The sequence below is a fragment of the Ursus arctos genome, unplaced genomic scaffold (assembly GCF_023065955.2).
Source record: "Ursus arctos isolate Adak ecotype North America unplaced genomic scaffold, UrsArc2.0 scaffold_10, whole genome shotgun sequence".
Lineage (NCBI taxonomy): Eukaryota > Metazoa > Chordata > Mammalia > Carnivora > Ursidae > Ursus > Ursus arctos.
In genome coordinates this window covers 58412368-58438798 of record NW_026622764.1, presented here as the reverse complement: position 1 = coordinate 58438798, position 26431 = coordinate 58412368, and the positions used below count along the sequence as shown (strand labels likewise).

The 26431-nt window shown below is 47.2% G+C and overlaps 1 protein-coding gene across 3 annotated transcripts in view; it reads right to left on the bottom strand.

Annotated features, from left to right (window-relative positions):
• Positions 1-26431, bottom strand: part of FAM124A (family with sequence similarity 124 member A) — a 99634-nt gene that overhangs the window by 57359 nt on the left and 15844 nt on the right. For all 3 annotated transcript variants that reach the window (XM_026493211.4, XM_057308908.1, XM_057308900.1), the window contains one exon: positions 15002-15735. In XM_026493211.4, coding sequence (XP_026348996.3) covers positions 15002-15735 — 734 coding nt within the window. The remainder of the gene's footprint in view (positions 1-15001; positions 15736-26431) is intronic.

Genomic DNA, 26431 nt, shown 5'->3' with positions numbered 1-26431 from the left:
AGTATATCACATATAAATAAATAAATTAAATGGACCATGAGAGACACAGATATGTGCTTAAGAAGTGGAAGCGATTGCCATGGAAGATGACACGGTATATGTAATTCTAAAGGTCTATTCAGTTGCAGTCGAGAGACATCTCAAAGCATGAGCCACTAAGCCCAGCGACACAGAGGGACTGATATGCAGGAGCTGGGGGTGCTGGGTTCTGGGTAGGAGTGCAGACTGGTACCAAAGCATGCAGCAGCAGACATCGGCTTGGCTCTTGAGGGACCCTATGAGATCAGGAGCTAGGACAACTGGCAGGGAGAGAAGGTGCTTCGTGGGTTCCCCAAATGGTTGCTCCCCTCCTGCCACCATAAGGTTTTATTTATGCCATTTCTAATTTATTTCCTCTTCCTGAGTCTTTGACAAATAATCACAGGCATTAGACTACTGTTCCAGAGCAAACAGGACAGAATCTCTCACCTAAAGACATGAGTGGTCATAGCTATTGAAGTCATCAGTCACCCCTGACTTTATCCATGGCCACACAAAAAACATTTCTGCATCTTCCAAAAGTCATAGTTGAAGGCCATCCACTGTTACCTGGAGTGATTCTTATAAAAGGAACCTACTAAGATTTATTTATTTATTTATTTTTAAAGATTTTATTTATTTATGTGACAGAGAGACAGCCAGCGAGAGAGGGAACAGAGCAGGCGAGTGAGAGAGGAAGAAGCAGGCCCCCAGCAGAGGAGCCTGATGTGGGACTCGATCCCGGAACGCCGGGATCACACCCTGAGCCGAAGGCAGACGCTTTAACGACTGCGCTACCCAGGCGCCCCGGAACCTACTAAGATTTAGCACCCAGGACCATTCATGGTCTTGGATCTAGATTATTTTTTAAATCTAACAATAAAAATTGTGTTTCTCTTTCTGCTTTCAGTTCCGGGGAGCTCAACACTTAATCCCCAAGTCCTTTTAGTCTGTCCTTCTCTATCAATATGCTTTCTGATCTTTTACTCAGGACAACTATTCTGCAATTTTATACACACACAAATACATATATAGATATATATTTACTTAAACTATTTCTAGAAGTAAGGCAGTACATAATTTATAAATGCCAAATACAGACATTAAGCAGTACTGAAGAAATAAGAGAATAAAACTAAACAGCATTATACAACATTCTCAGTAAGTAGAAGTGAAATGAGGGATACTGTTGACTTGCCTCCTTCCCACAGTGCATTGGAGAGATCTGTGTGCCCAGGTGGAATGCTGCGCTGGTATTAACCAGGTTCCCCCCGACCTACAAGGACTTACAAGTCATTGAGTCTGAAGCCCATTTAGAAAAGGCTCACTTGGCTGAGCAAGAGCCTTATACTGTGAGACCCTGTGGCGATGTGGCTCTCTCACTCGTTAATCACAGTGATTCTTCAGCCAGGGTGTGCACGATGCCCTCATATTTGGCAGGGCAAGGGCTTGGTGAAGGGGCCTCTTCAGGGATACACCGAGATCCAGAGGGCAGGGAGTGGGCAGAGAGGCCGGGAAATATTCAGATCCTGTTTGGGCAGAGTAGGACTGTCAAATCCAGGCGTTCCCTTCCTGCGCTGCAGAGCACCCACACAGAAAGCACTCCACCTGATACGGAGTCACACTCGGTGTCCTGGGAGCAGGGCTGGCACTGAGGCACACAGGCCAACAGCTTTCAGCAGCAGATGGACAGAGAGCCCCACGGGCCAGGACTGGAGGTGGTCCAGGCTCTGTGCCTCCCACTGCCACTGCCCCTCCCCACAACTGAAACCCTCTGCTCCTTTCTGCCTCCCTTCATGGCCTACTGTTGACCCTGCCCCCCACCTTGTTCACATAGCAGAGGGAGAAGTCATTCTGTGGGGAAGGTGAGGGCTCTCGCCTGAGGGCCGCAGCTTTCGGGCTCCCACTGACAACAGCAAGGGCTGTGGTGGGTCCAGGAGCCCTCTCTACTTTCCCGTGGCCTGGGCGGGTGATTCTAAACTTCAGGCCAGGTGGTGCTGGTGATGTGGGACTATTTTTTGAAAGCAGGTGTTGACCGAGAGCCTGCTGTAAGTGGGTTCTATGACAGCTATACCAGTATGTATTAACTGGATCCTCATAGAATCCCCTTCCAGACCACCCCAGGAAGAAAGGGACTCCTCTGAGGTGACAAAAACCCAAGCTAGGGGAACCAAGGCATCTTGGGTGACGAAGCAGCACGTGAGTACAGAGAAGGGGACAGAAATTCCCTTAGCATAAAGTTTCGGAGGGTCCAGGGGCTCATTCTCTTGGCATGAAGCCAAGAATCAGGGAGAAAGTTCCTTAAACTCAAAGTAATGTTTGAATTTCCATCTTGTTGGATAAAAGGTTGGAGGTGAGAAAGAGAAAACTAGCCAAAAGGTCTGAAGCCTTTTAGCAAAAGGTTCTTTTCTGACATTTTTTGGGGACAGATGAGAAAGAAAAAGTAAACAGAACATGTTTTTAAAGAAAACTGACATATACCGCTTACATGACCAAAGAACAAAACAAAACAAAAACCAAAAACCAAAAACTGAAAGGAAATGTACTAAAATGCTCTGTTATGGTAGCAGTAACAGGGTCATTAAAAAAATTCTAATTTCCATATCCGAAATCTATAAAGAACTTATCAAACTCAACGCTCAAAAAACAAATAATCCAGTTAAGAAACAGGCAGAAGACATGAATAGACACTTTTCCAAAGAAGACAACCAGATGGCTAACAGACCCATGGAAAAATGCTCAACATCACTCAGCATCAGGGAAATGCAAATCAAAACCACAGTGAGATATTACCTCACGCCTGTGAGAATGGTTAAAATTAACAGCACAAGAAATAACAGGTGTTGGCGAGGATGCGGAGAAAGGGGAACCCTCTTACACTGTTGGTGGGAATGCAAATTGGTGCAGCCACTCTGGAAAACAGTATGGAGATTCCCCAAAAAGTTAAAACAGAACTTCTCTATGATCCAGCAATTGCACTAGTACACTAGTTCACCCAAAGAATACAAAAGTACAGATGTGAAGGGGCACATGCACCCCGATGTTTATAGCAGCATTACCAACAACAGGCAAACTATGGCAAGAGCCCAAATGCCCAATGACTGATGAATGGATAACAATGTGCTACATACGCACAATGGAATATTACTCAGCCATCAAAAAGAATGAAATCTTGCCATTTGCAATGACGTGGATGGAACTAAAGTGTATTATGCGAAGTGAACTAAGTCAGAGAAAGACAAACACCATTAAGATCACACTCATATGTGGAATTTAAGAAAGAAAACAGATGAACATACAGGAAGGGGAAAAAGAAAAAAAGAGAGGGAAACAAGCCGTAAGAGACTCTTAACGATAGAGAACAAACTGAGGGTTGATGGGGGGGTGGGGGATGGGCTAGATGGGTGATGGGTATTAAGGAGGACATTTGTTGTGATGAGCACTGGGTGTTGTATGTAAGTGACGAATCACTGAATTCTCCTCCAGAAACCAATATTGCCCTCTATGTTCAATAACTAAAATTTAAATTAAAAATTCTAATTTCCAAAGCAAAATTTGGGTGATTTGGTTTCATTACTTTCTAAACAAACTGAGGGCTTGGGGGGGGGGAATGGGACAGGCTAGTGATGGGTAGTAAGGAGGGCACATATTGCATGGTGCACTGGGTGTTATACGCAACTAATGAATCAACGAACTTCACATCAAAAACCAGGGATGTACTGTATGGTGACTAATAATATAATAAAAAAATTACTATAAAAAAATTAAAAAATAAAATAAAAAACAAGGAGCAAATCCTCCTCTTTGCATGCAAAAAAAAATTAGAAAATGTGAAAACATCAAAGAATGGCTAATTGGAAGATATCAAAAAATATATTAATACAGGAGGAAAATTCACTGGAGACTAAAGTAGGTGTTTCAAGGTTAGGCCAATCTGATAGAGCTGTCAGATCACCAGGCAGACAGGATTTGGTCTAGATCTGTGAGATCTACAGCTCAGGTGCCTAGCTGCTGGCTCCCCGAAGGCACTGGCTATGGTCCTGCTGTCCCTGCCCCGGACCGGAGGGAGGTGCTGCCTCTGGAGCACGCCTGCCACACCCCACTTGGCTGCACCATGCCTGCACATGTCACACTCCATAGAATGGTCTGGACCAGCTGGTGGACTTGGTGCACAGGGACTCTCCTGGTCATCTTGTCCATTTCCAGTACCATATGTAGTTGAGAGGAGACATTCAAAGCGTTCGCTGACTCAGCTCCCGAGAGTGCGGGACTGTCCACTTCTGTTGCAGTTTACTTCCAGACACAATGTAGTTGACCTGCAGGGGACCAGCCCTGCCTACTGGGAGCCCCTTGTCACATGCGGGTACAGGAGCACTTCCTTGCAGATCTACCACCAAATCCGACTCCTTTGGTAGCAGAGCTGTGGGCAGACCACTACATAAATTGAGACAGGGAGGCGAGGCCAAGGGGAAAGCTGCTCCGAGATTAAGAGCAGAAGACATGCTTAAGATGCCTCATTTTCCTTCCTCTGCCTCAAAGATCTGATTCCAAGTCTTGCCAGGACCTATAATCACAGTTCGCTTCTTCCCTCCCCCCCCCCCCCAGATTTACTCTTCCTTCCAGGCCTGAAAGAGCTATGATATCACTTACACATTCTTCAGGACTGCCAAACCCAGACGATGCTCTGGGAGAGGATTTTCTGGGGGAGACTTTCCACCACTCTGCATAGTCTGTGCAAATAAAATAATCCAGTATAGGCACTGTGGTTGACTGAAAACAGAGATTTTCTTCAGAGCCTGGACTGGGAGCCACAAACCTTGCAGGTAGAGCAAACTGGCATGCCCAATGGCCTCCTGTTTACATGGTGTCTTCCTGCTTCTGTGAGCAGGTGCCCCGCCCCTTGGGTCACTGCACTCTTACCCTGAGAATATTAGAGACCAAGGGGGAGGAGGGACAAACTAGTCTACTGAGTAGCTGCCGTGTACTGGACATCAGGCTTAGCGCTCAGAACAGGATAAAAAGTTTTAGGTTTTGCACAGGGGAGGAGACCATCCACAAAACAAAAAGGCAACCTACTAAATGGGGGATGACCTTTCAAATCATATGTCTGACAAAGGATTAATACCCCAAATATATAAATAACTTGTACAACTCGGCATCAAAACAACAATCCAATTTAAAAAATGGGCAAAGGACTGAATGAACATTTCTCCAAAGAAGACATCCCGATGGCCAACAGACACGTGAAAAGATGCTCAACATCACTCATCATCAGGGAAATGCAAACCCAAACCACAGTGAGACACCACGTCACACCTGTCAGAATGGCTATTTTCAAAAAGACAAGAAATCATAAGTGCTAATGAGGATGTAGAGAAAAGGAAACCCACTGTTGGTGGGAATGCAAACTGGTGTAGCCGCTGTGGAAAACAGTATGAAGGTTCCTCAAATAATTAAAAATAGAGCTACCCTATGATCCAGCAATTACACTTCTAGGTGTTCATCTGAAGAAAGAAAAACACTAATTCCAAAAGATGTATTCACCCCTATGTTTACTGCCAACAGTTTTCACAGTAGCCAAGATATGGAAACAGCCCAAGTGTGCGTCAATAGATGAATGGATATAAATGTGTATACATACGTAAACACACACACACACACACTCAAATATTACTCAGCCATAGAGAAAGAATGCAATCTTGCCATTTGCAACAACACGGATGGGCCTAGAGGGTATTATGGTAAATAAATCAGATAAAGAAAGACAAATGCTGTATGATTTCACTTAGATATGGAATCTAAAAAGCAAAACAAAACAGAAATGGACTCACAGATACAGAAAACAATCTGGTGGTCGTCAGAGGGAAGGGAAGTAGGGATTGGTTGAAATCGCGGAAGAGGATTAAAAGGTACAAGCTTCCAATTATAAAATTAATAAAACACGGGCATGCACAGGGAATATAGTTAATAATATTATAACAGCTCTGTGTGGTGATAGATGGTAGCTAGATTTATCCTGGGGATCACTTCATAATGTGTATGAATGTTGAATCATTATGTTGTACACCTGAAACTAATACATCAACTACACTTCAATAAAATAAAAAAAATTAAAAAGGAAATACCTTCAACAAACAAATGGGCTCCAATGAGTTTCTAGTCACTGGGGGGAGGAAAAAAATAATTTTTTTTAAAGAGAAAAAAAGTAGGATAGCAATTCCATTCTGATGAACACAAAACAAAATGAAAACAGTTTTAGGAAGCTCTGCTCACCTTCCAGACTCTTCTTGTGACTTGGCTTTTTTCCCCCTTTTAAAAAAAAATTGCTATATAGCTGACATATGTTAATTTCAGTTGTATGACATAATGAATGATTCACTACATGTGTACTGGGAAATGATCACCACCAACTTGCAACTTGTGCTCTTGGTGTTCTATCTCAAACCTGCTCTTAAGTATAATTATAAATACACTTTAAAAGGTGAACATGCCCTGAGCAGCAGTAATCAAAGGCGAAGCAACAACTGGGCAGTCCCGCCTGAGGATACCCTGTGCCTGGTGACCGTGCAGAGGGAGTGCTACCCACAGCAGCACCCGGGAGCTGGCGGGAAAGGCAGGCTCTCAGGCCCCGCCCTGCACCTCCTGGACCAGCGTCTCCGCAGGCAGGCCCCAGGAACCTGTGATTTTCATGCCTGCTGACGTTTGAGAAGCACTGGCAGAGGGAACGTCCAGGCCCCTATTGGGTCCCTCGGAAAAGGACAGGAACAGCACAACCAACGTGGGCTCATGAGTCAGATGTGCCTAGGACAATTGCCAGCCCCTGCCCCCACCCCCATCTGCTGTTGGTAACAACTGGGAGCAGCAGTTACCGGACCTAAATCTCAGGGTGTGCATCTGCAGGGTCGGGGTACGAATGGCCCCTGTGGGTAGAAATACCGAGAGGGTAAAGTAAGGCACTGGAGTACAGTTAGCCCCCAAAGCGCAGGACCTTCTAAGCAAGCAATTAATATTCATGATCACATCATGACTACTTCTTGGCTAAATTCTTCCCTGCGTCAGCTCGTACCCAGGCAAAAAGCTGACCAACCGCAGGTGGTCTGCCACTGTTTCTGGCAGCTAGGAGGATGGACTACTTTTGACTTTCCCAGAGATGCTGGCTGGGCCCTCCCTTCCTCTTCCAGGCTCCCCCTGGCCTGATGGAGGGGCAGTGGGGCAGAAGGGCTCCTGTCAGCATGGCCACTGTTCTCTGCGTGGAAGAGAAGCGGGTCCTGACATGAAGGGCAGGGAGAGGCCAGGCGAGGCCACCCACACTTCCTCTTTGCCCTCTGTCCAGTGTTCCGTGGCTCGTGTCCCACTGGAGTCGGCTGGCACACACCACGAACCAGCGAGGGCTCCCCTGTGCCTCCCAGCCCAGCCTCCTCCTCTGGGCCCTCGTCACTCTGCGTTCCCCCCTTGTCCCCCGTCTCCTCCAAACAGCTGTGCCCAGGTTTTCCACCGCTCAGTCTGCCTTCACCAGCAGGCCCGAAACAGCCCCAAGTCTCCCACTTCTCCTCCCGTCTGTCTTTCCTTCTCTTGTTCATTTGAACACCGAGCGTGGAATCTGTGCCAGATACTACTTGGGGCACGAGGGATACACCAGTGGGCAAATCAGATAAAGTCGCTGCCTCAAGGTGCTTATGTTGAGCCAACACAGAGCGTGTTAAAAGGAGGGAAAGCCAGCAGGGCCGGGAGCAGGCCTGCTGGAGTGTGTGTGTGAGGCACAGGGGGCAGGGAAGGTTTTCCATCAGGTGGCCGGGCAGGCCTTGCTCACGCGGGCACATGGAGTGGAGACCCAAGGGGGCTGAGGGAGCAGCCACACGGCCACTGGGGTTGGCGGGGAGGGCGGTGGTGGCTCCAGGCAGAGGGGACAGAGAGGCCCAAGCTGTTCTGAAGGGTGGACCCTGAGGCAGGTGGCTGGACAGAGTGAGGCGAGAGAGGTGAGAACAGTGGAAGGGGGGGCAGCATCGGGCCTGCTGGGCCCTTGGGGGAAGGGGCTTGTATTCCACGTGGGACAGAATGGGCAGCCCCTGGGGGCTCTAAGCAGAGGAGTCGTGGGTCTCGCTTATGTTTTGAAGGGCCCTCTGGCTGTGCAGTGGAGAATGGGCTGCAGAAATAAAGAGCCACTCAGGGGCTCCTGGGGCAAGGCCGATGGCGGAGCTGAGAAGCAGGCAGATTCGGCGTGTATTCTGCAAGTGGAATAAACAGGGACCCCTGAAAGGGAAAACCTCAAAATGACTCTGGCATTTCTGTCCTGAGCATCTGAAGAATGGTTTGCCTTTTCTTGTGCTGGTTTCTCCCGAAATGCCACCTGCCCTCTGATGGCAGCTCAGGACCCTGACCACTGCCCCGGGGTCCAGCAGCCCTCCCTGGGCCTTTGTGCCTGTTGCTGCCCTGGGGCTCCCCTGGATACCCTGGACCCTCGGCCACCCTCAGCTCAGCTCAGCTCGGCTCAGGCATCGGTTCTGCTAAGAAGCCTCTCGTGACCCTCTGACCCCTGGCTAGCATCAACCAACCCACCCTTTGTGTAACGACAGCTACTGTTCACGGGTCCATGGGTGCTGAGTGGCACCTCAAAGGCACTCTAAGTGTCTGAGTAACTCTGCAAGGTAAGAATTAGTATCCTAAATGTTCAGATTAGAAAACAGAGTCTTAGCAATGTCACGTCACATGTCTGGCGTCACTCCGCTAGTAAGTAAACGAGTTAGGGTCCAACCCCAATACATCTGACCACAAAGCCTATGCCATACGCTGCCCTGTAGGAGTATTTTAAACCACAGCACCTGGAACATTCTGCTGGATATTTTGGTTTGCATGACTGCTGCTTCCACTGGAGGGTGAGCTACTGAAGGGAGGAGAGAGGGACAGTGTTGGTACAGAGGGGTTGTCCAATAAATGTCGGCCAAGGTTCCTTCCTTCAACATGGGATCACAACCCAGACGTAAGAGGCTATTGGGTGGTCACACACCCATTTGAGATGCATTGCTCTAGGCCCTCTTTCCCAACCTCAGAGTCATTCATTCATTTGACAATCTAGTAGTAGAGACAGATAATATACAAGAAAACAGATATATAAAATAATTTTAGATAGTAGTAACCGTAAAAAAAATATAATAGAGAGTGCTGGGGCCAGAGAAAGGGAGCTACTTTATGTGGGGCAGGCAGGGAAGGCGTCTCTGAAACATGAATGATAAGAAGGAACCTGCCATGTGAACATCTTGGAGGAGATCGTTCCAGGTGGACAGAACACTAGGTGCAAAGGTCGTGAGGCAGGAGCTTGCTACATCTGAGGAACAGAAAGCAGGCCAATGTGGACGGCCTAAGGGAGCAAGGGGGGAGAAACGTGGGAGACAAGGCTTGCGAGGTAAGTAGTAACCAGCTGATGTAAAGGTGAAGGCCTTGGTGAAGATCTGGAAGGGACTGCAAGGGCCACGAGAAGCCTCTGGAGAGTCTTAATCTTGAAAGAGACAGACCCGATGCACCTTTTCCAATGACGCACAGAAACACACGCACACAAACTGTGCTTGGGTCCAAGGACGGCAGGTTCAGAATTCCTGCTGTAGAGTCTAGTTCTGGAGTGCATGGGGTGAATCACGATAAAGCAAGCCTCACTTCAATGTCTGCTCTATTCTTTCCAACCTCCTTGAGTAGAAAAATGATCTGCTGTGGCCTCCCACAGAGCAAGTCTTTTTCTGCTTTCTTAAAAAATAAGTCTCACCCTGTGCATTGTTGGTGGAAATAGAAAATACTATAGTCACTATGGAAAGCAGTATGGTGGTCCCTCCCCACAAAAAATTAAACATGAAATTACCACAGGACCCGGCAGCTGTACTTCCGGGTATACGCCCGAAAGAAGTAAAAGTAGGAACTCCAACAGATATTTGTACACCCATGTTCACAGCAGCATTGTTCACAACAGCCCAAAGGGGGAAGCAGCTCCAGTGTCCATCAACGGATGAGTGGATAAACAAAACACGGCATGTTCTTAATGGACTATTAGACTTAGGAAGGAAGGAAATCCTGACGCGGGCTACAACATGGAAGGCCCTTGAAGACGTTATGCTAAGTGAAACAAGCCAGTTATGAAAAGACAAATACTGTATGATCCCACTTATGTGAGCTACCCAGAGTAGTCGAATTTTCACTGAGACAGCAAGTGGAGTGCTGGTTGCCAGTGGGGGTTGTTTAACGGGTAGAGTTTCAGTTTTGCGAGATGGGAAGAGTACAGGAGCCTGGAGACGGTGGCGGTGACGTTGGCACAACGGTGTGAATGTACTTCACTGTACATTTGAAAATGGCTACGATGCTAAGTTTTATTGTTACGTGTATTATACCACAATGAAACATTTTTACGAAGTCTCTGGAGCCCACTCAGTCCCTCAACTGCATCCTCATCAGCACCTGTCTCCCCACCCTCCACAGCACCGGTGTCCCCGGCATCCCAAGACGGATTGTCTAGGCAATCCCCTCGTTATGTGAAGACAACAAAGTAGCCGGCCCATGACGAGACCGTAGAAGCTCCCCAGCGAAGAAAGCCCCAGGGGCTGAGCCCGGCAACGCTTCACAATTCTCTGTCAGATTTCTTGCCTTTTAAATCTTACTTCAATCCTTTGGTTTTAAACTGATTTCCTCTTTTGCCTTACGCAGACACAAAGACCATCCTCTATGGAAAGAGACTTCCAAAGACTTAGACGCCATTGTTAAATTACCTTGCTTCTTTGACAATGCAGAGACACCTGCCTTCGACACCGCCCAGCCTAACGCTACAGTCACATTCTCTTGGTGGAACTGAGCGTTGGGCCCTCCGCTGGGCTTTTGTCTGTGTATTTGGTGGGGGGGGGGGGCTCCAAACAATTTCTTAAGGAGAGCTTTGGCCCTACCCATGGCATTCCCACGGCAGGTCTCCAAAGGAGGCAGGTAGCCTTCCATCAAGGCCTGTGCCCTTATCAGGTTCCTGGGAGCTCTCTGAGAAGACGTCAGCACACAGCTCAGATTGGCTGAGGGGCAGGACCTATGACCCTGTGCTTGACCAGCTACATGGTGCAGGCATACTATAGGCAATTGGCTGGGAATAAGAAAGCCAAGCTCACTGTTAGTCACTGTGTACCAAAAACCTGCCTAAGAGAAACAAATTTGGGGAGATTATCTGAAGCATTATCCCTCCCTCTGGGATTAAGCCAAGTGTCCAGAAGTGGTGGGGACCACTTTGTTTTGCCCACCCTTCCTCTGTGCAGTGGTTTCTCTGCACTCTGCTTGGCCAGGCACCCAGGCCCACTCTGCAGGAGCCATGTAAGAAAGAGGTTTGTAAGGCTTTGGTGCAGTTATTCTAGCGGTACAGTTGAAGGTGGGCTGTTGACTCCACTGTGGACACAAGAAGGTGGGGGGCACTGCTCCCAGGACTCAGAACCAGGAGTACTCGTGCATCTTAAACATGGTGTATTTTCACCTCATGGAATCTAAATCCCGTCACAAATGATTTCACACTTTGTTTCTGCTGCTAGAGAATTTTAAGTCAAATATGAGGACTACTTCTGGAAGAATGTTCCCCAACAGAACTTTCTGTGATGATGGAAATTTTCTATATCTGTGCGATCCAATATGGTAGCCACTAGCCACATGTGGTTCAGGAAGACAGAGAAAATGTCTTTTGTATTTAGTAAGACAGAGAAATGGATTTAGTACAACAGAGAAACTGAATTTTACATTCTAACTGATTCAAATTTTATTTTATTTTTTTTAAAATAATTTTTTATTATGTTAGTCACCAGAGTATCCTTAGTTTTTGATGTAGTGTTCCGTGATTCATTATTTGCATATAACACCCTGTGCACCATGCAATATGTTTCAAATATTAAATTTAAATGGCCACACATGGCTCATGGCTACCAGTTAGCTCTAGACGCCATATGGGAAATGCACGTGTTTTGGATGTCACCATTGGTTTATCTGACTTTCTTATCAATATATTCCAACTATTTCAAGTCCCTTTGCTGTCTAATTATTGTTATTAATCTTCTTGCCAGCTATCTTAAATCTTTTTAAAATGTGAGATCTACTGATAAGTACAAAAAAAAGATAACATACAAATTCCCAATTTCTTTGACTAGGTACTTCTTCCCCCTTTTGTGCGAAATAGAGTAATTACTATGCTCATTTACGGGAAGGGCATCCCCAACAGGAGCTGGGGAGAGGCCTTCTCTTCTGTTTTCCTGTCCTGTTTCTTCAGCTGGGTGCTGCTTACACAAATGTTCAATTTGTAAAAATTCACCGAGCTGTGTACTTAGGATATATGCGCTTTGGCATATATCATACAATTCTTCAACAAAAAGTGAAGGGAAACATATAAAGAGAACCCGTTGTGTCCAAAGTACCATGTTAGTTTAGCTCTAGGGATATGGAAAGATTCACAGAACATGGACCATGACACCAGAAAGCTGCACTTTGGCATCATTGAGCTTTAATGCAAATTTCTAGGATGCATTTTTCCAGAGGGATCTTGGGCAACTTCTGATGCTGGCAACTCCCCGCCCTCCCCTTCCCTGCCTTTTCCCCCCTGGATCCAGCAGTGCAAAGAAAGAAGGGGAGGTAAGTTTCAGGAGGAGGAAGTCCTTCTTTCGATCTTATCAGATCTTAGCCAAAAACATTCCAAATTCTTACAAAAGCCTGGGTAGTCCCTAGAGAAAAACCTTTCATCTTTTGTCTTCCAGAGGAATTACATCAGAGGAGGAGATCTCTGGAATATGGAATGTTAATGGGGCAGGATGAGGAAATAAAATTCAATCTATATTTTAAGCAAGCAACTACAAACTATTCAATCAAGATTTGTTCCAGCATGTAACTCCACCCAACTGAACAAAAGCATTTATATTAAAACTTATAATTGAAACTATAACTTGGAAAACATACACTGCTGAGGACGATGTGTATATAAAAGGCATTCGCTCAACGGGGTCCCTCTCCATGACTTCATATCGTAATTTTGCTAAAGACTGAGACATAAATATTTACTTAAAAGTAAGTGAAGAGCCAGGCAGGTGCATAGTTCATGCTAGAGCAGAAGGTTGCTCTCTGCAGTGATTCCGTCCCAGCAACCTGTACAAATGGCCATCATCAAGCATTATGAGGGGACTCTTAGTCATTTCTGTCCACATTAATTTGCTGCCTCGACATAGTACTATATTGAACAAAGGCCTGCATTCCTGAGACCCAAGATACAAATCTTTTTTCTTACTCTTTTCACACTTTGAGGCTCTAACTTCAAAAGCCTGCACCTGTACCGATTTTATAACCATTTAAATGTGTGAATCTTCTCTGAAATATTCTTTCAATGGTTCCTTTGAGCATGGTCCGGGCCAACCTTTTATACTTTGTTCTCTCACTTACGTTATTACAGGCATCGAGAGAAGAAGTATTCTAATTACTGCAAAAAAGGAAGAAGTCCCTTCAAAACAATCACACTCATTTTGGTCTTTTAGTGTAAACAAGATCCTTCCATTTACGTTTTCTTATTCAACTGCATTATATTTTGCATCCGGCATTGGCAGTCTTCAAACACAGAACAATTCTGTTCTCACATTTCGAAAGAGACTCCAGAGCAAATGCTAGCCAGCATTCAGTTCACTGAATAATAAAGCGATATTTAGTTTCTTATTTGTATAGTTCAAAGGAAAATCAGAAAATTATCTGTGTCCTATAAACAGTAAATGTCTCAGAGGTGACCTTTCTGACTTGAGCCAAGTGGCCCAGCTGTAGTTTTAACCAGTTTTCTGACATGTGCCCAATTCTCACTTTGCTTTGTGATACATGGATTACAATTCTGATGTTTGATGTCAAAATTAAGAAAAACCATGGAGATTCGCCTGTGATTCGAGTAACTACGATCTGCACCTATCAAGATAATGGCCTCTAATGCACTCTCAGCCTTCTCCTTTCAGGTAGCCAAAGGGGAAAATGGAGATGCCCAAGCCAGAGGTTTTTCTGAAAAACAAGGTCCTATATGCTTGGAACTGATTTACATGTTAATTCCAGAAAGCCTGGGTTTAGAAAGCGTTTATCAGGTTGGGCCAGGTGTAGGGTATTAAGTCTACGTGCTGAATTTTGAATTCTCGAAAATAATAATTAATGATCCTAAAAGAGTGTCAAGCAACCACTGGAAGGATGGGAGGAAAAAGGGGTCTGGGAACTGAGTGAAGGATTAACTACAGAGGAAGAGGACAGCCTACTGCATCCATTCCCTTAAAATGTATCCGCTCACCTCTTCCCAAGCTTGCTGAAACCCAAAACTTCAAAGGCATCGCTTACTTCTTAAAATATTTATGAGAAAGTAATTTTTTAAGTGATCACTGGATTTTTAACAACCCACTCACTGCCTAGCGGAAGGGTGCATGCGTGGACGGTGGGGAGGCCTGAGAGGGAAAGAGGAGACAGCTATCTTCTCTTTGCAATGTCAATAGATTTTACAGTTTTCTAAGAGCTGGGCTTTCCTGAAGGTCCTTTGCGGAAGTGAAGAATACACTGGCAAAAACTCCGTAAGCGTGAGGGAGTAGATTCAGGAATCATCAGTAACAAGGTCCCTGGGATAGAAGCTGATCTGAACTCCCCAGGAGCCACTAACATTTAGCGGAGGCTCAAACAGCAGGCGAAGAGGCACGCAGAGGAACTGGCAGCTGCTTGCTGAGGCACACAGCCAAGGTAGCCAAGAGAAAACAGCCAATACAGAGAGCCCTCGATGCCTCCTCTCCTGTTTAGGCAGCGAAGGGACACCTTGACTTTGTCTAAGAGCCAGACAGGGGGCCACTGATCCCTCCTTTTTCTTAACTCATTGCTCTTGACCAGGTACTGGGGTAACTGGGGTTTCTGGCAGAGCCAACCCACTTGTTTCTCTGTTCCCTCCAACGGACAGGGAGGTAGACACAGACAGACAGACTGCCCTCCACCCCCTGGGTACCTGCAGAAGGATCTTGTTCCCGTCGAGGTCCTCCGTCTGCCAGCGCCCCTCACTGATGGGGCTGCAGGGGTTGGGCAAGAGAGGCACGAGCTCACCGATGTCCTTGACCCGGAACTCCAGCACCGAGGAGTCGGTGGGGACGGGGGTCTGGTCGCAGGGCAGTCTTTTCAGGGAGAACTGGATGTCCACATCCAGATTGGAGAAGATGGGGAAGATGCAGAAGTCCGTCTTCCTCTGACTGGGGCTGCGCCTGAGGATCAGCTCGTAGAACTTGAGGATGTCGGCGTAGTTGTCGTGGCGACAGTAGATGGTGAAGCGCACGATCTCCTTGCCGTAGTGCACGGGCCGGATGGCCCACAGCGGCGTCCCAGGGGCCAGCGTGAAGAAGTCCTGGCTGCACGGCAGGTAGGGCAGGAACCTGCCCGGCACGCGCTCCGTGTGGTGGTGGCGCCAGGGCGGCCGCTGCAGCGTGCGGTGCAGCCGCAGGATCTGCTCCTCGCCGTACTCCTCCTGAAGGAAGAGCACGACGGCCAGCGCCGGCTGCGCCACCTTCCAGGGCTTCCGCCGCCGCCGGGACGCCCTCCTCTCCGACACCCGGAACAGCTGCAGGTCTGGGTGGATCCAAGCCAAGACCTTGTCGATGGCCTCCTGCAGCGGCTGCGATTCCCCCGGGTCCGCGATGATGTGGATGCTAACCAGGAAGGGGTCCTGCGCCTCCTCCACGGAGAGCTCACCTGGGGGCACAGCACGAAAAACAAAATGAAACCAAAAAACGGTGACTACGTCATTGAAAGTGTCCTGTGATGACAGGCAAAGCCGTGACAGGAAGAGAAGCTGAGGGTTAACTGAACTGGCTCTGTGATCATTAGGATTTTCCCATTCCCAAGTTCGCCCACAAAACCCTGGCAGCCCAAACACTAGCGAAGTATTGCTAGGAATAGCCCCCGAACTGGGCAGGGCTAGGAGAACCCCGCACTGCATCAGGTCAAGTGTACTTCCTAGTACACAGCGGAAAGCCAAATCTCCACTGATCTGGAAGGGATAACACGGCCATCAGAAAAGATGCTGTCGGGTTCAGTGTAGACCACTTAATATTTCCCGAAGCAACTGCAGTGCCTAACACTACAAATGGTCCCTCTACCACTACATTCCTCAGATTTGCTTATTTCATTGGTTCATCTTGTTCATTCACTTAACATTTATGGAATCCTTTCTTCATGTTTCATGCTAGGTGCTGTGCCAGGCACTCTCCAGCTGACAGATAAAGGCCTGGCTGGGAAGGCATATGGATGGGCACTGGACTGACGCTGGGGTGGCCTGGTCATGACCACCTTGCTGCTGGAAAGAATGATAGGGAGGAACATGGCGGTGGGGGAGGCAGGAAGCACAGCGTTCTAGCTGAGGCTGCCTGCTGGGGCTGTGGCTAGGGCTGGGGGAGCACGGTGGGACCACTGCTGCCTGTGGTAATGCTGTCTTTGGGCTTCTCCTCAAGCCACGTCCACTCAGAAGCCCACACACCCTGAATGGGTCGTTTACCCTGCCAATGTCTCTGGCAGAAAGAGCATCTGGAAGCACTGAATTCCGAGGGTGAAGTTGACCATTTAAGTTGGCAACACTATCCCACAGGGAACGGCTTGCTGGCCACACTGGTGTATTTCTAATTCAGAAATATTCAGCGTATTTTCTCAGATAACCTGGTAAAAGACTTGCTCTTTTAAAGGATGGCCCTGTTTGCAATATTTTATGACTCAGGCACGGGAAACCAAGAAATCTTTAAGTCTACTGTGACTTGGGGGGCTAGATTCATCTAGAATGTAGATCTGTCATCACACACATGCCTCGCAATGTCCACTAGGGCATTAGGTAGAAGTCAATCTCGCAGTCAATAGCGTTTGAGAAGTGCGATGTGCTTTTAGGAACAATAACCTCAATCAATTTACAGAATGAAAAATAATTATTTTTCTAGCTTTGCAAGACATGCCAAATAGGCTTGCAGGTATATTTCATCACATTCATCTGCGATAACATTGTTTCAATTTTGTTGGATCAAAACCTGTCTGAATTTTCAACCCAACTCTGTTGAATTATTTCACTCGGAAATAGTTAATTCAGTTTGTTGTTGCCTTTCTTATTTACTCATTTATTTACACATTTGTTGAGCAATCAATATGTATCAGGCACTGGAGATCTAAGGAAGCTGGTATCATCGAGTATTATGGGAGTCTGTTTACATAGACTCTGGTGTGAATAGTGCTGCTCCCTTAGAATTGTGCAGTGTACAACCTACACACCCACAGCAGTAGCCCTCTCAAGAACCATAAGCCACAAATAACTTCATAAACACAGTCATAAAAAATTAAAATTCCATCTGATATGTGCCTATAGGAAATACAGTAGAGTAGCATTTTAGGCAGGGCTTAGATTCTAAAGTCACCCCGAGGTAAAAATTACCTAGAGACAATGTTACCACTGAAAGTCCCTTGAATTTCCAATATAGTACTACTGACGGTCCTACTCGCAGCAAGACAACGCAGCCAGATAGGTGTTCCTCTGGCTGAACAGCAGACGAAACAGCAGGCTTGCTGCAGGCCTTGTGTTATAAAAGAATAGTCTTGTATCAGTAAGCACCAGACCCCCCGCAGCAGGCTGGGCCTTTCACCCTGCAAGAGGCTTCTGAAACGTAAGGATGACCAAGGTAAGGGCAAAGGCAAGTCTCAGTACTTCCAGGATCGTGGACTAGAATGGTGGGTGGCATTGTTCAGCCCCCTGCCCTCTCTGGCTGAGCACGTAGTCTTGAATTTACACGAGTGAAAGATGAGCATGATGTAATTCCAATTTACTACAAATTGGACAAAGGAAGGAGCAACGTTTCCTCCAGAGTGCTTCTGGGGAGGCCTTCTGGAGGAGGCGCCATGTGAACGGGGCGTTGAAGGGTAAACAACCTCTCACTCATAATCACCTCAAACGTGGGTGAGATCACGGCAGGGAGAAGGGAGATGGTTTGTGAAGGCACAGCACTGTGCCAAAAAACAAGCACATTTGGAAGGGGGCGGTGAGTCATTCTGAAACATGGCAACAGATGCAGTGGGAAAAATGGCCTAGCGCCAGGTTACACGGGGCTTCAGCTCGATTTGGTAGTGATGAGGGGCAGTGGCAAGTTTTCATAGAGGGATGTGCGGAGCTAGTCGGGGAGGCAAAGTAGGAAGTCAGAGGATGAGTGAACAGTCCAGACGAGAGATCCCGAGGACTGGGCACGGCAGGAGACTGCATTATCGGCCCTCGTTCTTTCCCTTGTCCTGTCTCCTTGCTCTTTCCATGGGACTTTATAGTTCCTTCCACAGAATGGCCGAAGTGCATTTCCCCACCCTCGGACTTCAGATCTGACCACACGGCTAGCTGTGGCCAACAGAGAGACACAGTGGTGACGCGTGTTTGGGCCTCTGCCTTCTTGTGCTCCTGATGTGTCCCTGAGAAGCTAGGCCATTGGTGCCAGGAAGCAGGAGGAGAGCTGCACGGATCACGGCCGCCCGGGCTGAGCCCAGCCTGTATCAGCCGATCTCAGACACCCACAGAAACACGGTACGGGCCACCGGGCTCTGCCTGGTCTAGATCAGCTGACCCAAGACATGTGAGAAATAAGAAATGGCTGTTGTTTAAAGCCACTGTTTGGGCGTGGTTGTTACACAGCAATACGTACGGGTGCAGGAGGAGTTAGGGGACATATAGAAAAGGCATGGATTCACCAGCTATGTAGGAGCCACCGGCGACTGGCCTCGGAGCCCACCGGCCTGGGGTGGGGAGCAGGAAAAGCAGGAGAAGAGGGTACCTTGATGTTTCTGGTCAGATACCGATGCTTAAGTAAGAGATACGGAATAGAGGGAGAAGGGCAGATTTGTGGGTAAAGATAAGGAGTTCCACTTTGGCCATGTTGGCGTGACATGCCGGAATGACTTCCAGGAGGGATGTCCTGTTAGCAATGGGACCTGTGCCCTGCTGAGCTCATGAGCTGAATTTAAGGATGGATCGTTACCTTTAGACTGTATCCTTGCTTTTACGTGGTTATCTAATACATGTGTGCCCCCACACAATTCGAATCAGGGAAAATTCATCACGATGGCTTAAATAAACAATCGGAATTCACAGACGCTTGTGGTCCTTTGTTTGCTCTTCTGCTCACCTTACTACTTTCTGTTTCATTGAACATTAGCCCCATTATCAGCAGAAGTGCAGTTGAAAGAAAAATAGCGACAAGGCAAACCAATGCAGTTTTTCCACCAGTCAGTAACTCCAGGAAAGGTAGGAGAAAGTACCACAATCAAATAAAATGCGTATTTCACTCTTTCATGGTAGCCTGATCTTCCAACAGTGGGGACGTGTGACTTTACTAAACATTAAGGAAAGTTCAGTACAAATGGAAAGAGGTAGAAAGGCTTTGAAGGACTTGGGGGATGAAGAAATTCACTTGAGAAAATTATAGATGATTTCTGTAAGAGGAAAAAAGGACATACAGAGTCAAAAGAATGTTTGGGAAAAGACATTGTCAGAGCAGCGAGGCAGTCCGTTAAGACCCTGCACCTGCTCTCGGGGTGTGCGTGTGGCCGTGTACAAGGAGAGACATCAGCTAACATGTGCATGATGTTCTCTGTGGCCTGGCACTTTCTCCATGTTCTACATGTAAGAACTCATTGAATCCTTAGAACCACCCTGGGGAAGGGGTGCTATGATTGTTCCCATTTTAGAGAGCAGAAAATCGAGGCACAAAAAGGGGAAGTAATCTGCCGAGGTCACACGGCCTCTGAGGTCTGTGTGCACAATCACCATGGTTCTGCAGAGAAGTGTGCTAACCCTCTCGTCTCTAGTTATTTCTGGGCGGAACGAGCAGCTGCCCCAGCCCATCATTTCTGGCCAGGCTGCTACTACCTCACCGCTCGCTGCTGCTCTCCTGCCTCCTCCCGTCTAGCTTCTCAGCCACCAGCTGATAGCTCCCTGTCTTGGACACCCTTTTACATCTCTTTGGCCTGGCCCTGGGCATCTGAGGAAGAATAACCCGGAAACCGCCTCCCCGACGGCACATGCCCAGGCCTTTCTATGGGAGCGCTGCCCTCTCATGCTCACCGACAAGCGTGAGAGACCTGGTGCGGAGAGGTCCCAGGCGAGGTAGCTTCTGAGTCTCTAAGACAGAGTCGTCAGGGTGCTTGGTGTCAGGACACCTCTATCAGCCACACAAAGGTTTCCCAGAGAGCAGTAACAAAGGCCAGGCTGAAGCCTGTGTGGATGAGTGAACGTGTACAGCTTTGCAGACAGGCAAGACGCCCAGCCTCCGCGCAGGGGGTGGACACGGAGAAAGGCGTCTGACCAAGCACAGCTCGCCCGGGCAGCTTGGGATGCAGCCAAGAGCAAGCAAGGAAGGAAGAGGAAGACTCGACCCCTGAGCTCTGTTTGCACCGCTTGAACCGGGGCGATCAAAGTGGCTAAAATCCGACACTGAGAAGAATAAGGAGAATAAGTGGTGGCATTAATATGCTCCAGCCATCGCCGGCATGTGCCCACTGCACGAGGCCCTAAAATCAACAGGCTCAAAGAACCCCAGCATGCAGCTCCAAGCCATCACTGGGTGCTAGGCTTATACACACCCCAAAGAAAATGTGCCTCCTGGAGCTAGCTAGGAAACCAAGTATTTGACGGGAAGGAGAGAAAATGTGAATAATTAATTGTCATGGAAAGCCTCTCTGTCTACCCGGAGAAGCAGAGACGCCGTGACTGTGGGATGTGCTCTGCCTTTATCATATCTATTACACGCCTTCTCGAAGGACCTCAGAGAGCACCTGTTCCCTTAGGGCAAGACACAGACCAAAAACGAACCGGGCAACAGACAGACTTCCCCAGGGCTGGTTATAAGAGGGGAGCTGTTCACAAATTTACGAGGATTAACAAAGCTCTCAAGATTACTTTGTGCTTCCTGAGAAGGAAGATTCTTTCCCATGGGATTAGAGACAACTAGATTTTTCCTTTGATAATGTAAAACAAAAACCAACTTCAAGTAAAGCACTGCATGAGTCAGGCCTTCTCTGAGACAGGTGTACCATGAACCTGAATATTTGTTACATTTCTCCCCAGTGTTGCCTCTCCTGTATAGCCCTCTTTTGGTCTCTTAAGTTTAAAAGAAAACAATTTAGACACTAATAATCATGTGTTAAGCACTTATTATTTGCCAGACACTGTCCTAAAAGCTCAACAGATATTACCTCGTTTAATTTTAAACAACACTGTGATAAAGGTGTATTCGCCCCATGTAGCAGGGGAAATATTAGCAGATCTGACAAGGGCCAAGGAGCTCGAGGAGAGTGGGGTCTCCACAGTCCGCCTTCCTGCTCTCTAGCCCGCCATCCTTGGTTTGCGTGGCTGGGCTCTGACACTGTGGCTCAGCTCCTTCAGCCCATGTGGGCAGGAGCGTCTACTGTGAGTGGATGACCAATATGCTGGGGCAGCTTCTGGCAATCCCTGATCTGCAGGGACATCGAAGCTTCCATCTGGTAAAGGTGTGGGTGGGGACTGAGGTGCTTCTGCCTGTGGACAGACATCCGGTTGCCAGACCTCCCACTGGCTGTCTCAAAGCTGCCTGAGCCGGGACTCCTCACCGCCGCTCTCTGCACCCCCAGGCTTCACACCAGCCTTCCTGTGCGGTCTCCCACTGCCCGATGCCTGTCAGGCTGGCCCTCCCAGAACTGGCAAACTAGTGCGTGTCTCCAGAACACTTGCTCCCCAGCAGCAGGTATGTCCTCTTGAAAGTCTGGATCTCTCATTTCAAATGGAATGCCGGCCAACTCTTAGGATACCACAAGTTCTGAGACCTCTTTCTAGAAGTTCTGGGCAATGGCTGACGTCTCTGCCATTTTATTCACAATGTATCCCAGACAATCTGTAATTCAATTGCAATCATTTACTCGATCAAGCAGTGTTTATTGAACACCTACTCTGTGTTGGGCACTGTAGGATACAGTGCAGAATAAAAGAATCTTTGCCTTCCTAGAACTTATAATCTAGTGGGGGAGTCAGAGGATAGGCAAATATCTAAGAAAGTCAGGTAGTGCAAGACACCTCACTGACCAAACCCGTATTGAATGTGGTAGATAACAGATTTCCAAGGCGGCAGCCATAACCATTGACCATCAGATAAACTGCTAGGCACCACTCCAGGGCAGTGAGCGCTGCCAGCACCAGTGCCCCCATCAGCCCCTGGGAGGCTAAGGGAGTCAGACCAAGGGCATCCCCAGCTGCGGTAGGCGCTTGGTGTAGGGAATTTGGCCCTGGAGCTTGGCTTGAGATTCTCTAACTGCACATGCACGAGGCTGAATAGACTCCTTATTTGCATTTCTAAAGCCCCGCGGTCTGGCATGGAGCAATTCAGGAACTTGCATACTAGGTCTGGTCAAGCGGCCCTCATGACCAAGTGGCAGAACAGCCAGGTGAGGTGGTGGGTCGGGTATGCCACACAGACGTGCCAGGCACAGGCTGCCGCTGTGAAGAAAAATTAGGGCAGCGAGCAGGAGGAAAAGAGGCTCCAGAGTGGTGAACACAAACCCCACAGCATTGTGAAATGCCACAAAAGGGCCAACAACCGTCATTAAGCTGCCGGTCTTCCCAGAATGCCTGAAGTAAATGCTCTCAGACAGGGGCTTCCAAATTCCTTCTCCAGAGTCTATTCACACAGAATGTAATGAATAACCTGCCTTCATCTCTCTCTCTTTTTTTTTTTTTTACAGTTTTTTTTTTTTTAAAGCTAGTTCCTCGAACCTCTGAACTGATGAGCAAATTGAAGCAACTCCCTTTGCCCCTGCCCACACCCAAGATCTCAGACTTTCTCAGTTCTTGGTGATTTTATGATTTTGACAAGGCTTTCGGCTGACCTGCTGCTCTGGGCTGTGAAGTGGCAAGGCTGGTCCCAGCGCCAGCCCCAGCTAAAGCCAAAAGTAGATGTGGGGTGGGCGTAGTGACACTCTGATGGCAACACGGGTGACAGGTGGAGTTTTAACGCAGGGGATCCAAACTGCGTTCATAATATAAATAAAAAGCTTCTCCTCTCTCGGCCCGAATCCACAGTACTTTCTTATAATTGAAGAACGGAATACAGGCTGACGCGGTTAAGCCAAAACCTCTATTTTCATTTGGCAGAGGAAAACAGTGCGGACTCTTTCTGATCCTTAGGCCTTTTACAGCTCTAACTATAGTTGTTCGACTGCTCGCTCCATTCTCACCATCTGTGGCAGAGACACTGTCGGGGATCTGGATGTGTGATACATACTCTTGAGCTCATTTGAAACCAGGACACTATTGAGAAAGAAATAATAGAGAAAGGAAGGCAGATTCTTGAGATAGCCTGCATTTTTATTTCCACTTGAAAATGCGACATTCATTTTATTTTGTATGTCTTTCTAAGTTTCATTCTGAAACAACCTCCAGGTGGGAAGAGGAGGGGGAAGGCAAGGCCAGCCACTAGCTGGAGAGGAAGGACACAGCTTGACATAAATTCTGGAAGGGGACCAGAAGGTTGATATGTAATTAGAAGGTATAAAAGCAGCTAGAAAGGCTTAACATATCTAGCATAGTTATCAAAGTCCTTAGGACTGTAATGATTTTGGAAGTTTATGAGAAGGTAACATAGGGCTGATGAACACCAAAGGCCAATGCTTAAGTATGTAAGAATAACAACTTTTATAAAGTTAAAGGGCTCAAAATGGCAGAAGAGATGCTAGCATTTCACACAAAATCCTTTCTTCTACTCAGTAATTTCCATGCTTTCTCAACCACTTCATACATATCTTGTCATTTTCACCAGTAGCAAAGCCATGCCAGGACTTCAATAAAATTCTACAGATTTGGAGATGAGGCAGCAGGGCTTGCAAACAACAGGATTAGAATATTCATCTTGTTGTGAGACATAAAATATATCGATCAAAACAAAACAGACAAAAGAGGAGGATGGTAACCAAAAGCTATCCCAAGGATGTGTTCATCCATGAACCCCCGACCTCTGACACCACTGGAGCTGGTGGGAGGACTCCTCCCAATTATAGTAATTAACACTTATTTTACAAAGGGATTTATTCTGGCAGGATGTTGAGAAATCAAACAGCAACTAGCTATTAACAACCGTTCTAGGAAAAAGCACTACATATGTGCTTATTAAATATATCCTGAATGCCACAGTGGAAAAGCCAATGATGAGATCTGGCGCTGGTTTTGCTCATGATCAAACTAGCAATGCAGGAAATGGAGCCTATGGACTCTTTTTTGGCTTAAAGTCAATAAGATATTCAAACGCTTGACCAATCTGAATAGGACACTGACACATTCCTGGTCCTTGTTTCTGTTTCCTTAGAAATTATGTACCTTATAGCCCTTTGAAGAGCAAGCTTAGTGGACATGACTAGAAAATTAGAGATGGCTGAGGCATTTAGCCCAGCCTCCTCATGTCACAGATGAGGTCCGGCGACTTGCCCTAGTCAACCTGCGACTCAATGGCAGATCTAGAACGAGAACAAACATCTCCCAAATGCCCCATTTGGGGCTCTCCCTTACCTCTGACGTGCCTCCTCTTGCTAACAGCCCCGAGGACTGCAAAGCAGGAGACATGGTCCCTTCCAGAGCTCACAACCTAACTGAGGTAGCAAGGTGTTCACACATGACAGATAGAAGAAAAACATGAAGTGGGAGATATGTACTAAATGACATAGCAGATGAATTTCAGAGAGGACAGCCAAAGTTCCCCGTTCCCACAATTTTCTTACTGCCTTGCGGCCCTTCACCTGCAGTCTGGGCTGTTCACTGCTTCAGGGAGGGTGGGGACAGACAGATCCACTAATCAAGTTTCTGAATTCATATATATTTTTCAGATCACAGCAGAGAAAAGAGTCTTGAAGGACAAGGCTCTCCATTGCAAGGGCTGGGGTTTTGGAGACAGAAAAGGCTTTCTGAGCTAAGAAAAGCTAAAAACTTAAAGCAGAGGGCTTGCCCCATGAATCACAGTACAGAAGAACGTGTGATGCTGCGGGATGGCCTTTCCAGCTCGGAAGATGCCAAGCTTGGGCTTCTGGTGGAAGGAAGAAGACTAGAAGGGACCTGACCAAAGTCTGAGTGCCAGAAGGTTCCCAAGAAAGGATCATGTTCCAACAGTCCTGGGCTGAGCGCCGCAGCGACGGGGGTCCCAGAGCAGAACACACCTGGGCCTTCACTCGCTGGGCGTGAGGGCAGCTCAGGAGTGATGTTCGGCTTGATCATAAATACAGCAGTTCTACTGTTAGGCCTGAGCATGCGACTGGGAAAATTCCTACTATAATAGGAGGTTCCCACAGAGTTCTCCAGAGATAGTAGAGAGTGTTAGACTCCGTAAGCATGCCAGCTCATAGAAAGACGCGTCCAACTTCTGAGTCCAGCTTATCTGTGACCCACACACATTTTAGCCTCACTGGGCTCCAGCTCGAGGCTGTAAAACAGTAAAAATGAATCACAGAGGAGGCCCAGCTCTCTCCATAATGGACAAAGGGAAGACTTCTCACAACTGCTCTTGTTACAAAGGACAGAGGAGCCTTCTGGGCACAGGCTGCATAGCTTGGCGGCACTAACAACGCTAACAGTAACGTCAGAAGATGCCAGGTGACATAAAAACACAGGGGGGAGTGCGGGCGGGCGGAATATTCCTTCTCTTCCATAACCAGTGTGTTGTACAAAGCAGAAGTTTGATTGACACGGAGGAAGGAGAGAAGATTACAAGGAAGGAAGGATGGAAGGAAGACTGGTGGGATCCTCTTTGCTTTTCTAATTAATTCTGAATATTGTAACGTTTAGTGGGTACGACCTGGCTTTTTGCAGATTATTCCCCAAATAGTTCCAACTTGTTACCTCATCAGAAGTTAATGGCAACAGTACTGAGGTTGAATAAAGATAGAGAATGTCCACCGGAGTGGGAAATACTTTCCATAAAGCCTGTGCAGAGTACCGCTGCCTAAGGTCACAGTAGGAGTATAACCGATACCACACTTTTAATGAGAAACACAAACAAAACTTCAAGTTGTGGGTCTCCAAAACCTGAGAGTCTCCCTGTCTATCACCTACTTTTCAGAGCACTTTTGCCCATTGTTATTGTGTGTGTGTGTGTGTGTGTGTGTGCATATCCATCCATACTGTTTTCCGTTCACAAAGATCACCATTTTTATGAGACGCTGGTGCTCTCATCCATGCCAGTGGGAGAGTGAAATGGTACCTCTAGAGAATGACCTGGCAGCAAGCACCGGAAACTTTAAAAAGTAAACAACCTGTTTTACTGTACCAATTCCACTTGAAGGAATTTATCCTAAGGAAATAATGAAAGATATACACACAAGGACTTGGTATAAAAATAATCCTGGCAATGCTGTTTATATTAGTAAAAAA